This window comes from Podarcis tiliguerta, assembly GCF_965153285.1.
Source record: "Podarcis tiliguerta genome assembly, chromosome: 7".
In the NCBI taxonomy this organism is placed as follows: Eukaryota; Metazoa; Chordata; class Lepidosauria; order Squamata; family Lacertidae; genus Podarcis; species Podarcis tiliguerta.
In genome coordinates, this window is record NC_139540.1 from 86,847,733 (window position 1) to 86,869,924 (window position 22,192).

Sequence of the window (22,192 nt, forward strand, 5' to 3'; positions counted from 1 at the left end):
TATCGTGTCAAAGGCTCACCTCTTCCAGCCTCCTGCATTCACAGTAGTCGACCAGATGCTATGGGGAAGCGACAGCCCTCTCCCCAAGTAACAGTCAGAGTGCTATGCAGATTCCCTGCAAGTGATATGCAGAGGATGCTCACCATGGCAAGTAGCTATTGATGACAAAGACTTAATGGTTTCAGCAGAGTCTTTCACAAAACCAAATATTCTTGTAGAAAACTTACCTCAAAGTGAACAGATGTAATTCCCAGTCCTGAACTAGAAACAAAGAAAAGGATACAAGCTCTGATACAGAGTTTTAAGGGACTTCACAGCTCTGCTGGCATTGATGCACGAGGCCCGGATAAGAGTTGGTAGCAGTTTTGCAGTCACAATTGCCCCATCAAACAAAGGACCAAAAAATGGTACCTGTCAAAATAAAATGCATTGTATCATTAAATCAGTATCTATCACTGGATGAAAGGCTAAGGGAAGTCAGAGTAGAATTACTGAAATTAATGAATTTAAGTTAGTCATTTCCATTAATTTCAATGGATCTACTCTGAGTAAGACTAACCATGGAGACAATGTAACATAGTAGTTTTTATCAGCAAATGTGTAAAGTATTCAATTAAAATGTTTACGTATTATCTTTTGGGTACAAGTGTCTGGGTTGGGATGTTTCCTCAACTTGAATACAGATAAATGTATGTGTACACACATACACACCCACACCAGAAGTTTAAAACACTTAAAAAAACGTCCAATAGCTCACTCCCAATAATTACTCAGTTTAAGCTGCCTATTTGTGGTATCTCCAAAACAACTAGTGCCAAACCAAGGACTGCAACTGGCCACACTTACACTTTGATGTAAAATGAAAATTCATGTGCAACAAATGCTCTTGAAAAGTGCATTGGTGTGAAGTATAAATAATGGAAGAATATTTTCAGACTCATTTCATGTGTAAGGCTTTTTTCATATTTTTGTTTGATATATATTTTGTTGTACCTACGGGACCGCCTTTCCCAGTCTGCCCCACGGAGAGCCTCAAGGTCCATAAATAACAACACCCTAGTGGTCCCAGGCCCTAAGGAAGTTAGATTGGCTTCAACCAGAGCCAGGGCCTTTTCAACTCTGGCCCCGGCCTGGTGGAACGCTCTGCCTCATGAGACCAGGGCCCTGCAGGATCTGATTTCTTTCCGCAGGGCCTGTAAGACAGAGTTGTTCCGCCTGGTCTTTGGCTTGGAGCCAATTTGATTCCCTCCCTCCCTCTTTCTTTTTTCTTTTCCTTCTCCTCCTGCGATGAGGCTACATTTTAATATTTTAATGTTCCATTATTTTAATGTTGTATTTTACTTTTGTTTTTAAGTTGTAATCATTCATCTTGTTTTTATTATTGCTTGTAAGCCACTTTGAGCCCGGCCTTGGCTGGGGAGGGCGGGGTATAAATAAAATTTATTATTATTATTATTATTATTAATGAAATGAAGTACTAACAAGAATTCTTTCAAAGAGTTAGTTCTATCATACAATAGCAAACTATCACTTAGCTTTGGAACACATTTTTAAAAGAAAAGCCTGACTAGCTTTTCAGATGCCTTATAACTGAATAACTTTTTAAAGAAATGCTTGCAGCAACTGATATTATAGTTTGAAGACTTGCTTATTCTATTATATTTATCCTAAATAGAACTTAATAATAGAACCCATTTATCCTAAATAGAACCTAATAAGGCAGACATGTACAGTGGTACTTCCAGTTACGAATGACATTTCCACAAATTTTGAAAGCACGCCAAAAAGTGCAAGTAGATTAATAGGTACTGCTGTGGCGGGAAGGTAAACGGTGTTTCTGTGCACTGCGCTGGTGTCAGTGTTCCGTTGCGCCAGAAGTGGCTTAGTTATGCTGGCCACATGACCCGGAAGCCATACACCGGCTCCCTCGGCCTGTAAAGCGAGTTGAGTGCCGCAACCCCGGAGTCGGTCACGACTGGACTTAACTGTCAGGGGTCCCTTTACCCTTTACCTTTATTAGCATTGTTAAGAAAACAAAACCAAAATCCAAATCCAAAGGCTGGACTTCTAAAATGCAACCATTACTGGAAATTGAGTCAGATAAGCTTAATAATTTCATGAAGAAGGGGCAGGGAGATCTGGGCTAGACATGGATCTAGAATAGACATGGATTTGGGAGTATACAGCCACTAGATTAATACTGTCTGATTTAAAAAATAACTACTTTAAATACAGTATCTGTGGTATGCCATGCCACATTTACTGGCATGTTGGCATTGGACAACTACTCATGTGGGCTTCTTCCAACTTTTTGAATCTGTCTTTTTCCTGAGGGTCCTGGAGAGGGTTTCCAAGAATGACTATTGCATTGACTAAGGGTGTAGAATGATTTTCTTTTTCATACTCGAGGAATGAAGGGGTATTTTGATGTTGTCTTAAAGGTATTGTAAGGTATTTGAATCAGAGCTGAAACTAGTCATTACTGGTGATAAGAGAATAAATGATGGAAGGAAGGAGCTGTAGTCCAAGATTGGAAAAGAGGTAGTAAGGGAACATCTAGCTACTTTAAATGAATTCAAATCTCCAGGATCTGATGAGCTGCCCCTAAAGCTACTAAAGGAGCTTGCGGGTGTATCTCAGAGCCTCTGTCTATAATCTTTAAGAATTCTTGGAGGACAGGTGAGATCCTGGCAAACTGGAGAGTGGTCAAATATTTTCACATAATCAAAAACGGGGGGCGGGGGGAGAAGACCGAGGTAACTACTGACCGGTCAGCTTGATGTTGATACCTGGAAAGGTTCTAGAACAAATAATTAAGCAGTTGGTCTGTGATTACTGAGACCTAGCATGGGTTTCTCAAAAACAAGTCTTGACAGGCAAATCTCACTTCTTTTTTTTTTTTTTTTGATATACAGTGGTACCTCGGGTTACATACGCTTCAGGTTACAGACGCTTCAGGTTACAGACTCCGCTAACCCAGAAATAGTACCTCAGGTTAAGAACTTTGCTTCAGGATGAGAACAGAAATCATGCTCCGGTGGCACAGCATGAGCCATTAGGCACAGCACAGCAGGAGGCCCCATTAGCTAAAGTGGTGCTTCAGGTTAAGAACAGTTTCAGGTTAAGAACGGACCTCCGGAATGAATTAAGTACTTAACCCGAGGTACCACCGTAGTTACAAACTTGGTGGATTGGGAATGCTGTGGACGTATGTATCTTGATTTCAGTAAGACTTCTGATTAAGTCCCCCATGACATTCTTGCAGGGAAACTGGTAAAACTGGGCTGGATGAGATAACTGTTAGGTGGTTTTTCTAGCTGGTTGACTGACCAAACCCAAAGACTGCTCACAAATGGCTCCTCACCATCCTGGAAAAAGGTGACAAGTGAGGTGCTACAGGTCCTCGGTCCATTGTTGTTCAACATCTTTATAAACGACTTGGATGAAGGAATTTAGGTGATGCTCATCAAATATGCAGATGACACCAAACTGGGAGGGGTGGCTAAATGCTGCAGAAGACAGATTGGAGAACTGGGCCAAAACTAACAACATGAACTTCAGTAGGCAGGAAGACCAAGCTGCACAAATATAAGATAAGGGACACCTGGCTTGCCAGTATTACATGTGAAAAGGATCATGGGGTCTTAGTAGAATGCAAGACTAAGATAAGCTGACATTGTGGTGCAGCAGCAAAAGAAGCTAATGCCATTCTAGGCTGCATCAACAGAAGTATAGTGTCCTGATCAAGGGAAGTCATAGCACCACACTTTTGTGCCTTGGACAGACCATGCTTGGAGTACTGTGACCACTTCTGGGTGCCACAATTTAAGAAGGATATTGACAGGTTGCAACATGTGCAGAGGAAGGTGACCAAGATAATTAATGGTCTGGAAACCAAGCCTAATGAGAAACAGTTGAGGGAGTTGAGTTTAGGCTGGATAAGAACAGAGAGGAGATATGAGCTGTCACATAAAAGATGGAGCACGCTTGTTTTTGCCTGCTCTGGAGGCTAGGACCCAAATCAAATTATAAGGAACAAGAGTCTGACTAAACATCAGGAAGAACTTTCTGATGATAAGAGCTGTTCAAACGTGGTGGACTCTCATTCCTTGGAGTTGTTTTTTAGCAGAGGTTGGTTGGCCATCTGTCTTTAAGTGAGATTTCTGCACTGCAGTGGGTTGGACTGGATGACCCTTGAAGTTTCTTCCAACTCTACAATTCTGATTCCCTGAATCTAGGCTATCCAACAAGCCTAGAGCAAGATGACTTGCATTTTAATTCTATGACCTGCTATAGTGCAGCAGCTGCACATAGGATTGAACTGGAAATTTATGAATATTTATAAGGGTGTTTTAGGATGTATGATAATTTCTAAATTGGTAAGTTTAGCCCTATTTAGTGTGTCCACCTAGAACTGCACAATGAGAAGAACCACTTCAATATTATTTTAAAACTGATTGCCATGTTTTTAGGTCATCTTGACATACATGGTACATGAAAATTTATTTGGAAAGTTTTGGGGATGGAGCAGGATATAAATCTAAATAAAATGCACAGGAGTGTTCCTGAATGCCAGTGTCATAGGAAACTCATCTGGTCTCAGAAGGAGGACTGCTTCCAATAGAGACTGTCTGTCTCATGTCTGTTTCAGTCTTAAAATCACTTAAGTAGTTTTGTGTACATTTTATGTGAATACATGCTGAAACTAAGATTCCCCACATAGCAACTTCTACACTATTTTAACTATTGAGAATTTTTAAAAATACTATTATAACCCATTAGAAAACACAATCAAGTTTAACCACGAGAGTGCAAAGACATATCTTCCACCTCAAGCAATATAGTTTAAAAAGCTGGTGAATGAGTAAATTATTGTACCAAATGGCTGAGAATTAATCTCTGATGACGAACTGCAATCTAACGAGGCATCTGTGTCCCAGGGAACTCTCCGTGTGTCCCTGGCGGTATGCACAGCATGTAGAGTCTGCACGGCATTCTTTGTCCGCTTTTGCGGGCAGCTTTTCGTCTCATTGTTTAGAATATCTTAATGCATCTGTGATGCGTGGAATGCATTCATACTGACAGACTTACTATTGTTTTCTCTCAGAAGCTTTGTTGAGCAAAAGACTGCATCGCAGTTCCCAATAATTATATTGGTTAATTAATCAAGACAAAAAAGTTTGCAAATCATTGCCTGGTTGCCAAGCAGGAGGATAAAAAATGAACACAATACAGGCTGTAGCAATGTAACAGAAGTAACAGCTATTGGATGAGAGATTCTTATATAATGAAGCTATTAATACTAAAATGGTTAATGTTAACATTGCTCCAGGTGTCTTTCCTTAGATGCAAACAAAAAGGCTAACATTATGTATATAAAAGGCCAAATGTTACCATGGATCCTGAAACCTTACAGAGAAGCGACAGCTTTTTCATCTGATTAGGGAACACGATTTAAATACCAGGGACTGCAGCCAAACAGTCATTTCTCTCTACAAGCCTCTTTCATTCACTCTGGGGTCAGTAGCTGGTGAACAGAAGGTCAGACACATTTGCCCTGGAAATACCTGGATTAGTTTTATTGCATTGTAATAGTTATATTTTAAAAGGCAAACTAACACTAATTTGACAGTTTGGCATTTTTCCTTCTGCAGCATGGCTTTTTTGAACACACAACACATTAGCAAAAAGGAAGCAGATATCCACACACATGGCCTTTCTGTTATGGTAGTACATTTTGCATTCATTTTGCATCTGATACTCATATATTGAGCCTAGTATACTTTGTACAGAAAAAGGGTATATAAACTGAATAAAAAGTAGTAAAATGATACTGTTAAGTAAAACAATCAGTAAAAGAAAAAAAATGTTTAAAGTGCAATCCTATGCATGTCTACCCAAAAGTGTTCCCACTTAATTTACAGGGACTCATTCCTACTTTATTTCAGATGTCTTTGCTTTACCACTCCAAGAAAGCTTAGAGTCATTGTTATTTTCGTTTTGTTGTCAGGTGACAACACTTTCATTTTTCTATATCCACTGCTCCAATAATAGAATTTTATTTATTATGTTTTATTGTTTACAATTGTTATATTTTAGTACTTTCATCCTATGAAAGTCTCTCTGGGAACCTGATGGATGAAAAACATTTTCTAAATCAATCACATTTTTCAATAACAGTAACTGATGAATTGATCTGTGATGTAAGTGTTATTTTATCCTTATGGGAAAAGGGACTTCACTACTGGGTGGCAGGACAGGCATTGATAAATTCAAGAAAATTGCATGTCACTAAGATGCAATGAGAGGTGCATCTACACTTCTTTCTGCTGCTGGCTTGGCTCTTATTATTCTGAGTGCATTTGCCTTTTAGTCATCTATACATCATCTGCTTCTTCACCTGTATCAATTTTTCTTTTTCTATGGTGCTCCAATGCCTCAGGGTAACAGCAAGACCTGTCCCAGGAAGCCTGACTAGGATTTGCCTGTCTGCCATAATCTTAAAGCATATTAGGCAGCTGCACATTTCCCCCTTATTGAACAGGGCCATAGGGCTACTTGGATAAATTCTGAAAATCTGTGTAAACTTTGCAAAAATTGTAACAGCTGAATAGGTTAAAATCAGGCTCATCTGGATGTTTTGCAGTATGTTTTGTGCTGTGGAAAATGATAGAAGGCACTGGAAAACAAGGCGAGCAACCGTACAATGAGAGCGTCCTATCCAAAAATGGCTGTTTTTATTGGGTTTAAGATTGTAGCTGTTAAAACTTCATTCAGTATATATGCCCAATGGTTTCTAATGGAATAAAAAGATGCATAACTGAATGCATGTCTAAAGCCCATTAATATATTCTAATCAAAGCTTTGGAAACAGCACCAGAAGTAGGGCTTTTTCAGGAGTGGCACTTGGACATCTTTGCATCTTTGAGCCCATTTTCTCCCTTTGTGGGTGAAACAGCTTCAGATGAAAGCACCACTAGAGCAGCATCGGTAAGAGGCACCTTAGGATGTGTGGCCCCTGGAAATGTATAGTGTTGTTGACTATGTGATTGGTTGCCTAGCTAGAGCCAACCATTTTATGGATAAAATCCTATCAAAGGATTCTGGGACTGGAACTGTGGAAGATTAGTTTGGCCCCTGTGGAAAAACCACCATGAGACCCTTCCCTAAGGAGTCTCCTGCTTCTGTCCTTGGCATCTGCGTCTGTAGTCACAGCCAGACAGCCCAGAGGTCTAGAAAACAATTCTACCTTAACAGCCTGTATCACACAGGTTGTTCTCCTCCATCATTAGAGAGTTCTCCTTCCTCTCTGTGGAAAACCTCACATTCCTGAATAGGGATAGATCTGTCCATTCTTGGTTTCTCTCAGTTTCACTTCTCCACATTTCTGCACTCGTTTATGACTATTTAGAGCGGATGGGGGCAACTCTCCCAGCAGAGGAGTCCAAGTTGTGCTTTCTGCTGTAGGAGAAGCAATCCTTAATGTTTCCTCCTCACATTTTCCAGTACAAATTCACGTCTTCCTCAAATTGAACTTTTTATGTCATTTGTGAAGAGCTACTCAAGCAGCGCAAGTTATGCATTTGTTAAGCATTTTATCATACTGGGTTGCATCCAGTAGCGTTTGTCTAACTCATGAAAGGCTTTCTGACCCAGTGAAGGCTTCCATCACCAGAAGGGAGAGACAAGTGCTTTTCACTAATTCCCTGCAGTCACCTGTGCCTCCCACTCTGTTCTGAAAGATCCCACCATCCTATGGAGAAGGTTATGTCTAGGTGTAAGAAGGGCTACAGGGGAGAGGGGGAATTGGGGGAAATCACCTTCCTTCCAGTTTTGCTGATGGAAGCCTCGGATGGATTAAAAACCCCTCCATTCAGCGCAAGGGACACTGGACGATGTAACTCATTAAGTTCTTGTAATAAATACAAAGTGAAAATACACAGCAACAGGTGCTCCCATTCAACTTAGAAAAAGCATTCAGGGTTTCTTTCAACTGAGCTGTCTTTGAGTACTATTATAAACACTAGCCATGATACATAAAATAAAACAATCAAGAACATACCTCTGGTTTCTTTGTGATCTCTATGAAAAACATGTGATTCTTCATTGGATAAATAATAATTAAAGCATCTCCAAAATCTGTTGGTATAATACCCCTGCGATAATTTCTGGTGTGCTCAGACCACACAATATGAACCTCATCATTTCCCAAGTGACGAAGCTGAAACGGCAAATTGGCTTGCTATTAATCAGGGTGATGAACACAACTGGAGAAGTTGGACAAATGGAATAATGCGTCAATAAAGAAAATTGTACATTTTCTCCTTAAGGGAATCCATCTTATTCAAAATATTTATGGGACCCTGGTTAGAGAGATTGTCCGAGTTTGATGTACTTCTAAACTTCAGTTTAGAGTTATGAGAATGTGCAGGAGCAAGTTCCACAGTCTCCTCTCCTCCTTTTGTGTGGCTGCAAGATCAAAGCTTTTGCCTCAGTTACATATTAACCACAATTTAGCATTATGAATAGTTAATCTTAACTGCTGTTTGTTTCAATAAGCCATGGTTTCAAGTTGTCTTGTTTTAACAAACCATAATTAAACTATTGATTAGCCATAGTTTTTGGGGCTTGGACAACAAGTGGTGCTTAATGTAAAACTGAACCTTGCTATGGCTCATTGTCATAAAACTAAACTGATTTTGAGTGAAATCCGGATCAGCTTGTAGGATTATGTTATATTAGTATGGTGCTATTCATAAAAGGCTGACTTTCAAGGTCAGAAGCATAGGTTTAAAACCAGAAACATTCACTTAGTGCACACACCTTGGGCTAATTCAAAAGCAGGTGGTTGGGAATAAAAGATAACATGATACTGAAGAAGCTAGTTCTTCACTTGCTTGCCATGGAAACTGGATATTTTCAGGGTCCTTATATATTGCAGAATAGCTGAAACCAGAAAATTTTGATGAAAACTGAAAATTCTGAGGGTGGAATCTAATATAGTGTGAGTGGATGGCTAGTTGCAGAAGGAGGCTTCTTCTCTCCCTCCCCCCATGTGCCCCAGTATTGTGCTCTGGAGGACTGTGGCGTCCACTGAACTGAGTTTGGAGGCACATGGGGCCTAGAAGAGGAAGTTGAGAAAGTCCTGTTGTGCAATAAGATTTCCAATGGGAAGACATGTTTTGCAGATGTACAAAGTTTAACTAGGAGGAAGAAAATTAAACCCAGCTTAGTTTCATTAGACCTTAAGTGTGGTTAACAGCATAAGTTTTAGAGTAAAATGTATCTATCTGACATATTAAAATAAGTGTCAACTGTACTATAAATTAGTTGGGTGTAGTAGCTATGATTCTACTTTGAATATGACTTAAACCCCTCATCAGCCAAGAAGTATACTAAGAATGTGTAGAAAGGCTGTTATCTGCTATATTCCAGTACCTCAAATTTGGACAGCTTAATTTGCACATTATGCAAATATCATGCAAATTATTAACTAATTATGCAGATCACATGGTAGTTTCAAGAATAAAATCCTGCTCTAAACTCCAAGGACAAACTTGACTACGGCTTGCAGTTTCTTTGGAGAGAAACAAAGCACAAGGCTGGGTTCAGACGCAACTCAAGGCCAGACCATGGTTTACCTCCTGGCAGTGTGGGAGCAGCAGCAGCAGGGAAGGAGTGATGCCCCAGCACACACTAGCGTGTGAAACTAAACTATGGCTAAAAGGTGAACTATGGTTTTAAGTGAGGAGTCACTCAGTGTCACTTTTACAAGTTTTATAGAATGCTCATAGGGAAGTATTAATTCTAAATTGCAGATAATATTAAAAGGAGAAATAATATATACCTACATTTTTAACTACATGCGTAAGCAGCCTTAGGTTTTTAATGTTTCAGGATTAGATAAAAGTGAGTGTTCACATGCCAAAGGTCGATCATTCTGATTGAATCTAATCTGAATTTTACTATTAATCATGTCCTGACTTAATTTCCTCAGCTACCATCTGTACATCAGAATCTAACTGTAATTTACTGAATTTTTTCTTCTTCAAGTCTTATGAAAAAACTGCATGTTCAGAACCTAGTTGTGTGACATTCCACATATCGTACTTAATTAAATAGCATTAAAAGCACTCTGCTTCAGCTATCCTGCAAGATGCCTCCCAGGCAACACACCAATGCTAACAGTGGTCATGGTATACACACCTAATAGTCTGACCTCCTTTTCCAACTAATTGCATTACAGAGCCAGCTGGCTCCAGAAAGGAGTTGTCTGTGTGATTGAAGAACTTCTGCTTGGGGTAGGCATGGCTGCTACTTTTACTGAGTAATGGCCAGTCCTAACATCCCCATTGTCTGCCTGACAGAGTGCCCATCCTAAAATCGAAGTTTTATTTGTAAATTAACCAAGAAACTTCCTGCCAGAACAGCACTGCCTGGAGACTGATAATGTGTGCCTTTCATTCCCTTTCACTCTTACTGTATTCACTGCCAATTTGTTTTCTGCTGCCAGCCAGCCTTAGGCTATAAAAAGCCTTGTAAGACATAAGTGCAATTATAGTCCTAGAGTCAAATGAATTGAACAAATCCAATAGCACAGCTCTGTCTCCACTTTGCAAACCCCTACAGCAGTGAGATTAGCTGCTAAAAATCTAATCTAGCTATAACTAATGAATTTCTTGAGTAAAGGAGCAAGAGTTCAGTAGGGGGTTGTACCCAGCTTTCTGAACTGAGAAGCTCTTTGCAGCTAATTGTATATAAAAAAGCAACATACAGCTTTGACAAGAAACTATTAGGATGTTGCTCTTACTATTCATTTCCATTGTGGCTGCAGGATGTCTGGATGAAACAGTAATACTATTCATAATGATAAATCATTGGATTCCAAAAGGTATTGCTGAATATGTCTTATTTTCCAAAGAAAAAAATATTTCACTAATGACAATCATTTTGCAGCTAACACCATGTATTATATATTTTTAAGCACAAAAATGTGATTTCTAAATATGTTACCCTGTACTAGCATATGTATTAGGATATGTTCCTAATTATTTCACTTTATGACAATATACATTCATTAGGATTCTCTACTTATTTTACAAAACACATGTGGGAACAACTACTTTTCATTAAAAATAGAATCTCTAATAATTATTGCTATGACATCTGTCTTATTCTGTGGGTCACAAAATATGCCGCCTGCTGCAGAATGGTCACATTTAAAGGCAGCTTTTCTGGCCGGCAGGTGGTATGACCTTCTGTCATGCTATTGAGTTTGTCAGCTAAGCAAGTTGTTCAGAATTTTGCTTATTATGCTTGGAAACGGGCAAAGAAAAAAACAGGACACAAAACTGGTCAGAGTGCAAGTTATTACCTGAACAGCTCAAAAGACTCAGAGATATATTAAATATACCTTACTAAAACCCCAAAAGCAGTCTTAAAAGTGCCAGCTTCAGCTTCCAAACATCTGATTGAAAATAATCAGAATTAAATTACAGTCACCAGACTCTTGAAAATAAATTTTGACACAGTGTTTTGTGTTAGTTAACAGAGTGCAATCAACATATGATTTAATTTTCTTATACCTGACCTTAGTAAATAACTATTCTCAATTTGTTTTTTTAATTATCTTGTAATTGTATGCACACGTGCACCAGTGTTCACAATTTATCATTGCTCCTTATCCAGATAGTAAGCACTGCTGAGTGTAATTTGTAATGACTATAATATGTAAATCAAAGTTAAAGTGTAAAATTAAACATTGTTTTAAAATAAAAAACTGCAAAGAAGTCAGGAGAGGTTAATGCAGAGAAGAGCTTCTGTGTAAATGTAGTATGTGGGCAGTTCTAATCAGTGATCTTTGGGTGTTCGTATGCCTAAGAGTGTCCAGAGGTCCCACCTCCCTGGGGCCCTGGAAGCCTGAGCACCCACAAAATTCCCCATGACAGGGCCAGGCACCCACAAATTCCGGGCATGGCCCCCATGGCCCGTGGTCGCGGTGCCAAGTGTGTCCCTATTTTCATTTTTGAAATGATGGTGGGTATTGTGGTTTTTAGAAAATATACCGGCTAAAGGTGTGAAACGGAGAATGCTTCCTTGGTATTGTTTGATCACTTGTTTTGCAAGAGACAGAAGCAGCTGGAGTGGGGGAAGGGGAGATTTCACTCTCTGGCTTATTGTTTGTGGCATTTATACAGCCAGCCCAAAAGAGGATTAGAGTGGTTTGAAAGTGCAGACAAAGAAATACTATTAAAGAAAGCAAAGGTAAGTAGGAAAAGCCACAATATATGGAGTGCCTTTTATGAGGATCTGTGTCCCTCCTGTAAACAGTTCTGCAACAACAGATGGAAGAGACTTTCGTTTTCCAGTGCTGCCTTGGGGCACATGCCACTACTGCTTGGGAACATTACTTTTCCCCTCTTTTTCCTGTGAAAATCTGATGTTGCAGTTTCAGGAACAGGCAACGAAAGGTTCGTAGATAGTGCCAACTTCCAGATTGGCTGGGGTGGTCGTGGTGTCCAGCATTAATAATCATTGCTCTTTCACTGTCAGCTACAAATGGAATTGCAACTGGGCTTCCACATGACAGGTTATATCGTACCTTCTGAGTATGCTCATCTTTCTATGTTCCATCTACACCAGCTGGTGTGACATAGCTGATGTGGGTGGGAAAGTCCAATTTAACGGAGTTATCAACTAAAGCTCCATGCACATGATGAAAAACACTCTTTTCTGCCATTGCCACTAACCACATTCTTGAAAAGGCAATCTCTGGAAAGGATTGTTGTTGTTGTTTTAAAAGGCATCATAGTGTTATGGTGCTATAACACACTTTAATTCAAGTTGCTTTTTTTCTAATATTGTAAAAAATGTAGCTGGAAAAGCATTTTTACACTAAATGAAAAATCAGTTAAAAAATAAACAGGGTAATAAAAGGTGCCTATTACATTATAGTCTACTTTCTGACAGTGGAACAGTCTCCCTCGGGCGGAGGTGGACTCTCCTTCCTTGGAAGTTTTTAAGCAGAGGGTGGATGACCACCTGTCCTGGATGCTTTGGTTGAGATTCTTGCACAGCAGGGGGTTGGACTAGATGACCCTAGGCGTACCTTCTAACTCTACAATTCCATGCTTCTATGAATGTGTGCTGAACTGTGATAGTTTCCCTTGTCCAATGTGTCCTGGCCACATCAAAGTCCCACCCCTTTAAGAGGATGCAAGAGTAGTGCTAAGGCAGCGTATGAAGGGAGTTGTAATACGACAACACCTAGAGAACACTTTGCCCCTGCACTAACAGCATTTATACCTGTACAGAGATTGCACCAGTCTTCTGTTCTTTGGGAGAAAAGGGAGCATACAGGCTCCCACAAGGAGCACTTTGGAACCTGCCATTACTGTGACTTTTGAGGTGGAAGAGCTTTTGTGAATGGAGGGGGAAGGATTTCATTTGATTCTTGCTTTTATGTACATCTTTTACATTGCTTGTAAAAGATTTGAAGCATCAGAAGGAACAAGTTGCCCAAATTTCACAAGTGCGGGACAGAGGTAATTCGTTGTTAACAAAGGACAACAGCCTTACAGGTTTCTCATTGAGTCTGTACAACAGAGAGATTCTCAGATACTTTGACAGAAAGAACATATTGCACAGCTTGAGAAGGATTTTTGTCTTTTAAATAAAGAAAAGGTGACTATGCTTCATATCAAGAATCAAATGGCAGCAGATTTAGAAAGACTTCTAAATCACCATGAGTGCAGACCCAGGTCATCGGGCTTGAGCTTCCACAGCCGCTGCCTGCCATGAACCACCATGACAGGATTGGCAGCAACAGCAGCAGCAGTTATGTTCTATGCTGTTGATAATACGTTATCCTGTTGTCAATTATACTGTTTTAAATGTGCATTCTATATTTGACTTCCTTTAGTAATGCTTTCATTTGAAATGTTTAAGATAATATTTTAGTTTCTTGTTAATTATTTTGGTTTGAATGTATACTTTATATTTGTTATATTATCTTCAGTAATGTTTTACTCTGGATTGTTTTATTTGATGTTTTAATGTTGTTGTAAACTGCTTTGAGATTTTTTCTTAAAAATATGAAGTGGTATAGAAATGAAATTAAGCAAGCAAGCACCTCCGAAGTATGCCATTTTATTTAAGTTCTGAACCAATTTCTGTGCAATTCAAGTTCTGCATAAAACATCTGAAAATTTCCCTGTCCACATGATCCACAGCAAATATATTTAAATGAGCACTATATTGTAGGACTTTCAGTTCTATGTTTACCTTTTTGGTCAGTGAGTCATCTGAATCAGAGGGCATTCGTGTAGAAACATGGAAAATAACTTCTGCAGTAGATGTAGCATAATAGGGTGCAGTTTGGCCTGTGCTGCCATTACGCTGAAGGCCCCCCATAAATCCACAGTGAGTTGAAAGATCAACCTTAATTAATCAAGTAAAAACAAAGAATTTACTCTCAATCTGCAATCCTAAGAAATTCCAATTAAACTAATGGGGCATCTCCATGCAAATAGGTTTAGAATTTACATTTAGTGACAATTCTAACACTGGAGATAGAGGTATTGTTTGCTGCATATTAAAATGTAGTATTTCTATAAACACTTAACTTCTCAAAAATACATTATTAAAAAAAGTTTCTTAGTCTTTCATTGAACTGTTTGACAAAGATAGCCTCTGAAATTGAATCATTTTTGTGTTTTTCTTGTGTCTAAAAATCATACAATTGTATATTTCAGTGATCTCAACAATAGAGTGCCTAACATGAAGTTCACTTCTGAAGCTTACTTCAGCAACTATAATTTACATTTTAGTCCCTGCAGAGCAAGGGCCTTCATTGTTTTATGCTACTCTGTAAAGCACCATGAGCATTGATGCAGCTTAATAATAAGTAACATTTTCCCCGAAACAGAAATCATAAATGCATAGGGCCAACAGAATAGAATCTCTCACACATCAGCTGCCTCCAGGCCTGTTTATCACAGAAGCCACAGCTCAAAATATGTCATCAAACAAGCCACCTCCCATGTTCCAGTAAGAGAGCCAAGCTGTCATGTGTCAGGACCTGGCATAGGAGCCATCTTCACAGGAACCTTGGCCTCCACAATCTTTTTAAGCAGGGGGCCAAGCCCCCCACCCAATGTTGAGGGGGAAGAGGAGCCCCCCTCCTGAAGATGTGTGCTCCACCGCCTGCTTGCCCCACCCCTGCTGCAACAACCAGGCCAAGGCCTCCACCATGAGGCCCCACTGAGGCCTGCCACAGCCACATTTGTGGAAGCACACCTGCAGCCCCAACGGAGGCCCTGCGGCGGAGGCCCCCACCCAGCTGCTGTGGCGGCCAAGCATGGAGCCCAGCTTCCAGCACAAGGGCCACTGGGTTCTCACAGTCTGGGGCCCAAGTCAGTGCCTCTGGTCCCTGGCATGTTTGTTTAGGCTCTACTTCAAGTCTGCCACTGGCCCTGCAAGCCGTGCATTGCAAGAATAAGTGGGCAACTGCCAAACAGTTGAGAAGTTGCTCCATGGCTCCAAATATGGCAATTAATTCATGGGCTGACACTGATTTTTTCACTTCAAAATTAAGTATTTGGCCAATAATTACCTCCCAGCCAAGACCAGCAACAAACTCTTCATATGCTTGGCTTCCTTTTGAATTGGACAATATTGAACATTTATCTTCCTGTCCTTCAGCAATGTAAAATACTGCAATCTTGTGAGTTTCCCGGCTGCAATTGGAAATAACAAGAAACCCATAGCATCCATAAATGAAACTATTAACATTGATTTTTGTAAATATGTGAATATTCTGAAAATGACATGTGATATGAAGTAGGGTCACGCTAAAATGTTTTTGAATGGTTTTCAGGGGAGAGTGAACTTACCCACAGCAAGGGTGGAGTTGGTAGCTTCCACTTTCCCACCTGAATGGCCTAGACACGGGGGGGGGGGGGGAGTGGCAGGAGCTATTTCTTTCCTGAAATGCTTTTGAACAACACTACGTCCAGGGAATTCAGAGATAAAAGAGTGGCTGCCAGAGGCAGAAACATCCCCTCACAAGATACTCATACCATGTGACACCTACCATCCTCCCCACACCCAAATTTTACCTTCTTCACCATGACGCTCCAAATTTTGAGCCATTTTTTAATAAAAAAAAAATCACTCTGAACATTCCGCTTGGCCCTGGTGTCTTGCAGTACTGTATTTTTACAACTACCAATGAAAATAGGAGTGAACTCTACTGAAATAAACTGAGATAAAAGTATAATGGTGGTCGGCTGGCCATACCCAACTTTCACATACAGCGATTTGCACAAATCACTCTAAAACGAAAACTCTCTTTGTTTGCATCTGCATGTAATGCTAATCCATAATTTAGTGACACATGCGGGCGTAGGAGGGAACCACACTGCACATCCTCCTTCCCTCTCTTCTACTCATGTGCCCCAATCTCTGCTGTCTTAAATCTTGGCTTGTCATCTTGATTGGACCAGAGATTGTGACTTCTCTCTAGCTGCAGTCAATTTCTAAAACAGCCAATAAACCTGGCTTGTTTAAACTCTCAAGTTAGGTATAACAGTCCCTGGTCCAGACAACACAACATGCCAAGAAGGATGGAAATGGAAATGTTGCCAAAATCCACCTCAAGGGTTTTGTGTGGTGTGCAAATGCCGCCTGCGTGCACCATATTTTAAGATCATTTAAAGAATACAGTGTATGGTATTTAACTAAATTTTACCCAGGGTAGACTCACTGAAATTAATTAACGCATATAAGCTAGGCACATTAATTTTAATTAGTCCACTCTGAGTAAATCTTAACTGAATATTATCAAATAAAATAGTAAATCAATGATATTCATAAAAGCAGAAAAAAATATAGTTCATTCTTAGAAACTGCCAGAGAGCCACAATCTGGCCTCCTTACTCACAAGAGTGATGCAGTTCCTATGTGCAGTTGGGCCGAGGACCAAACGTTCTGAATAAGAGGTGTAGCAGATAGCAATGCAAAGGAAGTCAGCCAAAGAAGGGTTCTGCTCAGATAGGCTCCACAAGGAGTCAATAGCACCCGCATTGAAGGCAAATGCAATGTAATGGTTAAGAAGCTACATAAGATGGGTTACCAAGAATTGGATAGTCAACTTAGCAAAGATGCAGCTATTGGCATATGCTGCAACATGCTACAATTTTTGAGTGCATATACTGAAGGAGGTGCCTAAAGAACAGTGTGCTACTTACATTTGAGGTCTTCAATTGTAATGGAATTGTTTTCCCATTTCTGCCCTCTATTTAAATCTGGCTTTCATATTATGTACGTAGTGAATCTTTATTGTGGAATAATATGCTACTAATTATTGCTAAGACTCCTTTTGTTCCTTTCTTTTAGAAAACATCTACCTCACCAAATTCATATTTGGTACTGCTTAACTCTCATTTAGATCTTTGCACCCTAAACTGACCAAAATAGGATTTTTGAGTGAGTGCAAATGTGAGCCCTGTCCTGGATCACCCTCTCTTCAAATGACAGAAAGAGCAGAACACAGGAACTTACTAAGCCACCTTACACCACTGTAGACCATTGGTTTATGTAGCTCAGAATTGTCTACACTGACAGGCAGAAACTCTACAGGATTTCAGGTAGGGAATCTTTTTCCAGTCCTACCTGGAGTTGCTGGGGATTCAACCTGGGACCTTATTTAGGAAAACAGATGCCCTACCAGGGAGCTTTAGTCTTCCGTGTAGAGTGAAAGCGCACACATATACACTGTGCTTTTCCAAGAGATTTATGTCAAAAGCAGATTCAAGAGAATTAATCTGAGCCTTGAAAAAGAGCTGAAAGAGGAAGTGGGAAAGAGTATCATTCTTCCAACTTCCTCTTTCAGCTCTATGTACTTTTCAAGAAAGAAACCTCCCCCCCCCCATCTCATGATGAAGGGAGCAGGGGATTTTAGAGGCTTAATGGGCACCAGGGAAAGGATTCACAGGTACCAGGTTGGTGCTTATGAATTTTAGAGGCTTCATGCTGTTGACCCTGGGCCAAAATACTGCTTGGAGAGCTCTAGTTTACACTTAGTTTATGCCCCAAATTCTACATCTTAAGCTTTTCTTCATACTTTTTCAACAAACTGAGTTAAAATTTAGACCCTCCACAAATTTAGTACTTGAAGCCAATCCAAAATTGTTTAAGGATCAAATGTGTTCTAATATGGAATTTCTTCAAAAATACCCACTTACAATTCCTATTTAAATTGGACCAGCTACAACAACATATAATATTTAAATAAAAATAAACCTAACACATTTCAGTTTCCCACAAACATAAAATAATAAACTGGACCTCATTCTGTAAATGTATCCATTAGCAGTTGCCTAGCTAAAAACTTAACTCACCATTGCCTCGAGTCCAAGTTTTTCAGCTCTCTCAACAATTTAGAATTTTTCTTCAGTAGATGAAAGCTTTTTCTACGGATATATGGAACATGTTATGGCGGGAAAGCTCCACGATACATAAACATTATAATTTCCAGAAATCTCTCGAGTAACCAACAGGGAAAATTATAAAAGCCTTTACATTACATAATTTTGAAAATATCAATATATTTATTACAATAAAAAGCCTGAAGTTTGAATTGTTGTTTCCTCCACCTGCCAGTAATCCATCATTCCAAATTCATTTCCCAATCCACTACTATCTCCTGGGAATCACTCAGAATACACAATCCAGATTACTTGGGTGAAACAGAGTCCTGCTGCGCCATGCAAGTACGAGGAGCGCTTGATTGGCCAGTAAGTTCTCAATCCCTCTACTATTTGTATGCAACTATAAATATGTAAATATGTCATCTTTCCCTTTTCAAAGTAGAATATAACCCCATCCCAACAAAATTCCAACTGAAAGCCGCCTTGAATCCCGGTAAGGGAAAAGGCGAGATATAAATAAATAATGTTGTTGGCATCCAACTGTCTTGAGAGACAATGGCGTGTGCCTCCAGGGATGAAGTCAAACTGCTGCATTAGCAGCACTGATGTGACCTCCCTGGAGTGCAAACCTGGGCAGTGTTTATTATAAAGTAACAACAACTGTTGAGTGCAACTACTATGTACAGAAAAGGGGCTTTGCATTGGTGTTTCAGTTGTCCCATCTCTTGACTCTTTTTTACTGTTTTCTCTTTCTGGCTGCTAATTCTGTCAACTCCTTACAAGCGGGCTCCTCTTTCTTCCTCTTGCTCTGTCTTTCACACTTGATAGATAGAACAGCCACTGCTCCCTCCGTTCACAGTGGCTGTTCCTGCTATTCTTTACAGACATGCTGCAGAACACCTGCATATATCCTGTGGACCACTGACAGTGTGGGACCCCCGCTGCTGCTGTAGTAGTAGTAGCAGTTACTTTTATTATTATTATTAGTAGTAGTAGTAGTAGTAGTAGTAGTTTCCAAGTCACCTTCAAAGGTAGCCCAAGTAGAGTGCATTGCAGTAGTCCAAGCTACTAGAGCATGCACCACTCTAGCGAGACAGTCTGCAGGCAGGTAGGGTCTCAGTCTGCGTACCAGATGGAGCTGGTAGACAGCTGCCCTGGACACAGAATTCACTTGCGCCTCTATGGACAGCTGTGAGTCCAAAATGACTCCCAGGCTGTGCACCTGGTCCTTCAGGGGTACAGTTACCCCATTCAGGACCAGAGAGTCCCCCACACCTGCCCGCTCCCTGTCCCCCAGAAACAATACTTCTGTCAGGATTCAACTTCAATCTATTAGCTGCCATCCATCCTCCAACCGCCTCCAGGCACTCACACAGGACCTTCACCGCCTTTACTGGTTCCGATTTGAAAGAGAGGTAGAGCTGGATATCATCCGCATACTGATGAACACCCAGCCCAAACCCCCTGATGATCTCTCCCAGTGGCTGCATGTAGATGTTGAAAAGCATGGGGGAGAGGACAGAACCCTGAGGCACCCCACAAGTGAGAGCCCAGGAGTCTGAACACTCCCCTCCTAACACCACTTCCTGGACATGACCCAGGAGGAAGGAGCGGAATCACTGCAGAAAAGTGCCCCCAGCTCCCCCCCCCCTCGGACGGTCCAGAAGGATACCGTGGTCAATGGTATCAAAAGCCATTGAAAGATCCAGCAGAACTAGGAAACAGCTTCCACCTTTGTCCCTACCCTGCTGGAGATCATTGACCAGCGTGACCAAAGTGGTTTCAGTCCCATGACAAGGCCTGAACCCTGACTGGAAGGGATCCAAATGGAAGATTTGAGACTGGGCAATAATTGGCAATGATGGCTAGGTGACAAGATGGCCCCTGCCTCTCCCCAGCTGTAGAGCGGCCACTCTCGCGCGCCGCCCATATGGGCTGCCTCTCGCATGGCAACCGTACGGGATGCCGCTTGCACGGCGTTTGTACGGGGTGCGGCAGCCCGTATGGATGCCGTGCAAGCAGCAACCTGTACAGACTGCGCATGTGTGGCATTCCATATGGAGTGTGCATGCGCGGGATGCCACACATGCGCAGTTCGTACGGGCTGCCCCGCCCCAGGTGCCGGAGAGGGTTCCTCTGCCACTGCCCCCAGTCCCACTAACAGTAAACTGTTGAAACCAACATGGCAATACAAGATATATAGACAGGGACATCACTCTCAGGCTCCAACTACCTCCTGCATATAAATCTGAGTCTGTGGCCTAAACCTAAACACTTAATTTTAAGGAAGCAATCCATTAGTTTTTTAGGTAGATTCTTTCCTGTTGGCTTATTAATTGCCCTGCCCCGTTTTTGCGGTCAATCCATACTGGTTGTAAAAGGTAATAAAAAAATCTAGAAAGCATTGTGGCTGTAGGTGGGAGGGGAGACGTTTTGGAAAAATATTTCTTTTTCCCAATATCCCTGGCTTGGGAGCCAGAAGTGAAGATGAAAAAAGAAGAAAGAAATAAAAAAAGAGAAAAGAGGAAAGAAGTTAGAAAAAATTAACCACAGAGAGTTAAAAGAAACTCTGCAAATCTAGCTTCTGGCCAGTCTGGGAGCCCAGAAGCACCCTCCCTTTCAGAAGATTTTCTGCTTTCCACCGGGTAGAGGTGCTTTTCTGAAAATGGAGACTTCCATTTGGATGGAAAGATAGTATTATTTCTAATAATAACTAATCTAAAGCCCTACTTACCTTTTGTCCCAAGAATTCATTCCCAAGTCATTTAGCAAGAGCCTACATAAATGAAATGGTGCTTGGAGCTGTGCAGGTCTTGGTGCCTTTTGACTTTCAACTTTCATACTGAGATTGAAACTGCACCCATGCGCATACTCATTTTCTATGCAACTCTGATGCATTATTGCTTCTAGTATATTTTTCTCTTGGTCATGGTTCATGACATATGGCGATGGCGATGGCTCATTCAATTTTAGTTGCGGATGTAAAAGGCACTCAGGACTACTATTGCCAATCCTCTCTAGCAATTTATCAAGAGCATCTTCTCCTTCATATCTTTGAATGAAGTCCATTGGAGGCTCAAATTTCTGCTTATGATTGTCCAAAACTGCAGTGGATATTCTTTTATTTTGATTTGGTAGACTACCAGCTAATGGTCCATGCATCAGCCTTCCATCCCATGAATACTTCCCTGAGATATCTCTAACAATTACTCTTACTTCTGAGAATGCTGCTTCTGGTTCATTGTCTATCTCCTTTTCAGAAGGAATTTGAAGATAAGATATAAGAGTACTGTCATTAAATACAAACAGTTGTAAATTTGGGCTTCTGAAAACTTCAGAAGACAGTTCTGAAGAGTCCACATATGAGTTGTTGTGATTCTCACTAATAAGACTGTGAAGAACAGCAGGTCCTCCATTCAGGGGATAATGTCCCAAATTGTTTACTAGATGTGCCATTATCATTCGTGCAGTCAAAGGTATTAATTCCAAACTCCTCCTCCTCCTCTCTGAAAGTAATAAAAAATAAATAAGCAAAATTAGCCAACTAAAATATACACAAAGATCAAGGTAAATCATGTTTATATATGGTTCTGAAATTTGGGGGATGATGCATACTCTGATTTGGAGTCAATCAGCACAAATTTTAGGAGCAATACTAGAAAGATCTAAAAGCACATCATCTGCAGTCTTGAAAGTAGAGAAAGACCTATTCCTAATATATTTGAGGATAGTGATTAGGTTATTTACTCACTGGTTGAATA

The 22,192-nt window shown here is 40.5% G+C and overlaps 1 protein-coding gene across 15 annotated transcripts in view; it reads right to left on the bottom strand.

Moving 5' to 3' along the window:
• RALGAPA2 (Ral GTPase activating protein catalytic subunit alpha 2) overlaps window positions 1-22,192 on the bottom strand; it is a 174,459-nt gene that overhangs the window by 49,548 nt on the left and 102,719 nt on the right. For 13 of the 15 annotated variants that reach the window (XR_014513117.1, XR_014513118.1, XR_014513119.1 and 10 more), the window contains 6 exons: window positions 21,166-21,937; window positions 18,402-18,473; window positions 15,614-15,737; window positions 14,284-14,439; window positions 8,063-8,221; window positions 284-411 (listed from right to left, as the gene is read on the bottom strand). Coding sequence is in view for 11 of the 15 variants with exons in the window: in XM_083448518.1 (XP_083304644.1) it covers window positions 284-411; window positions 8,063-8,221; window positions 14,284-14,439; window positions 15,614-15,737; window positions 18,402-18,473; window positions 21,166-21,937 (1,411 nt within the window). In the remaining 4 variants the exon portion in view is untranslated. Of the gene's footprint in view, window positions 1-19; window positions 116-227; window positions 412-8,062; window positions 8,222-14,283; window positions 14,440-15,613; window positions 15,738-18,401; window positions 18,474-21,165; window positions 21,938-22,192 lie in introns of those variants that run through there. The other 2 variants (XM_083448521.1, XR_014513120.1) reach the window with 2 other exon arrangements.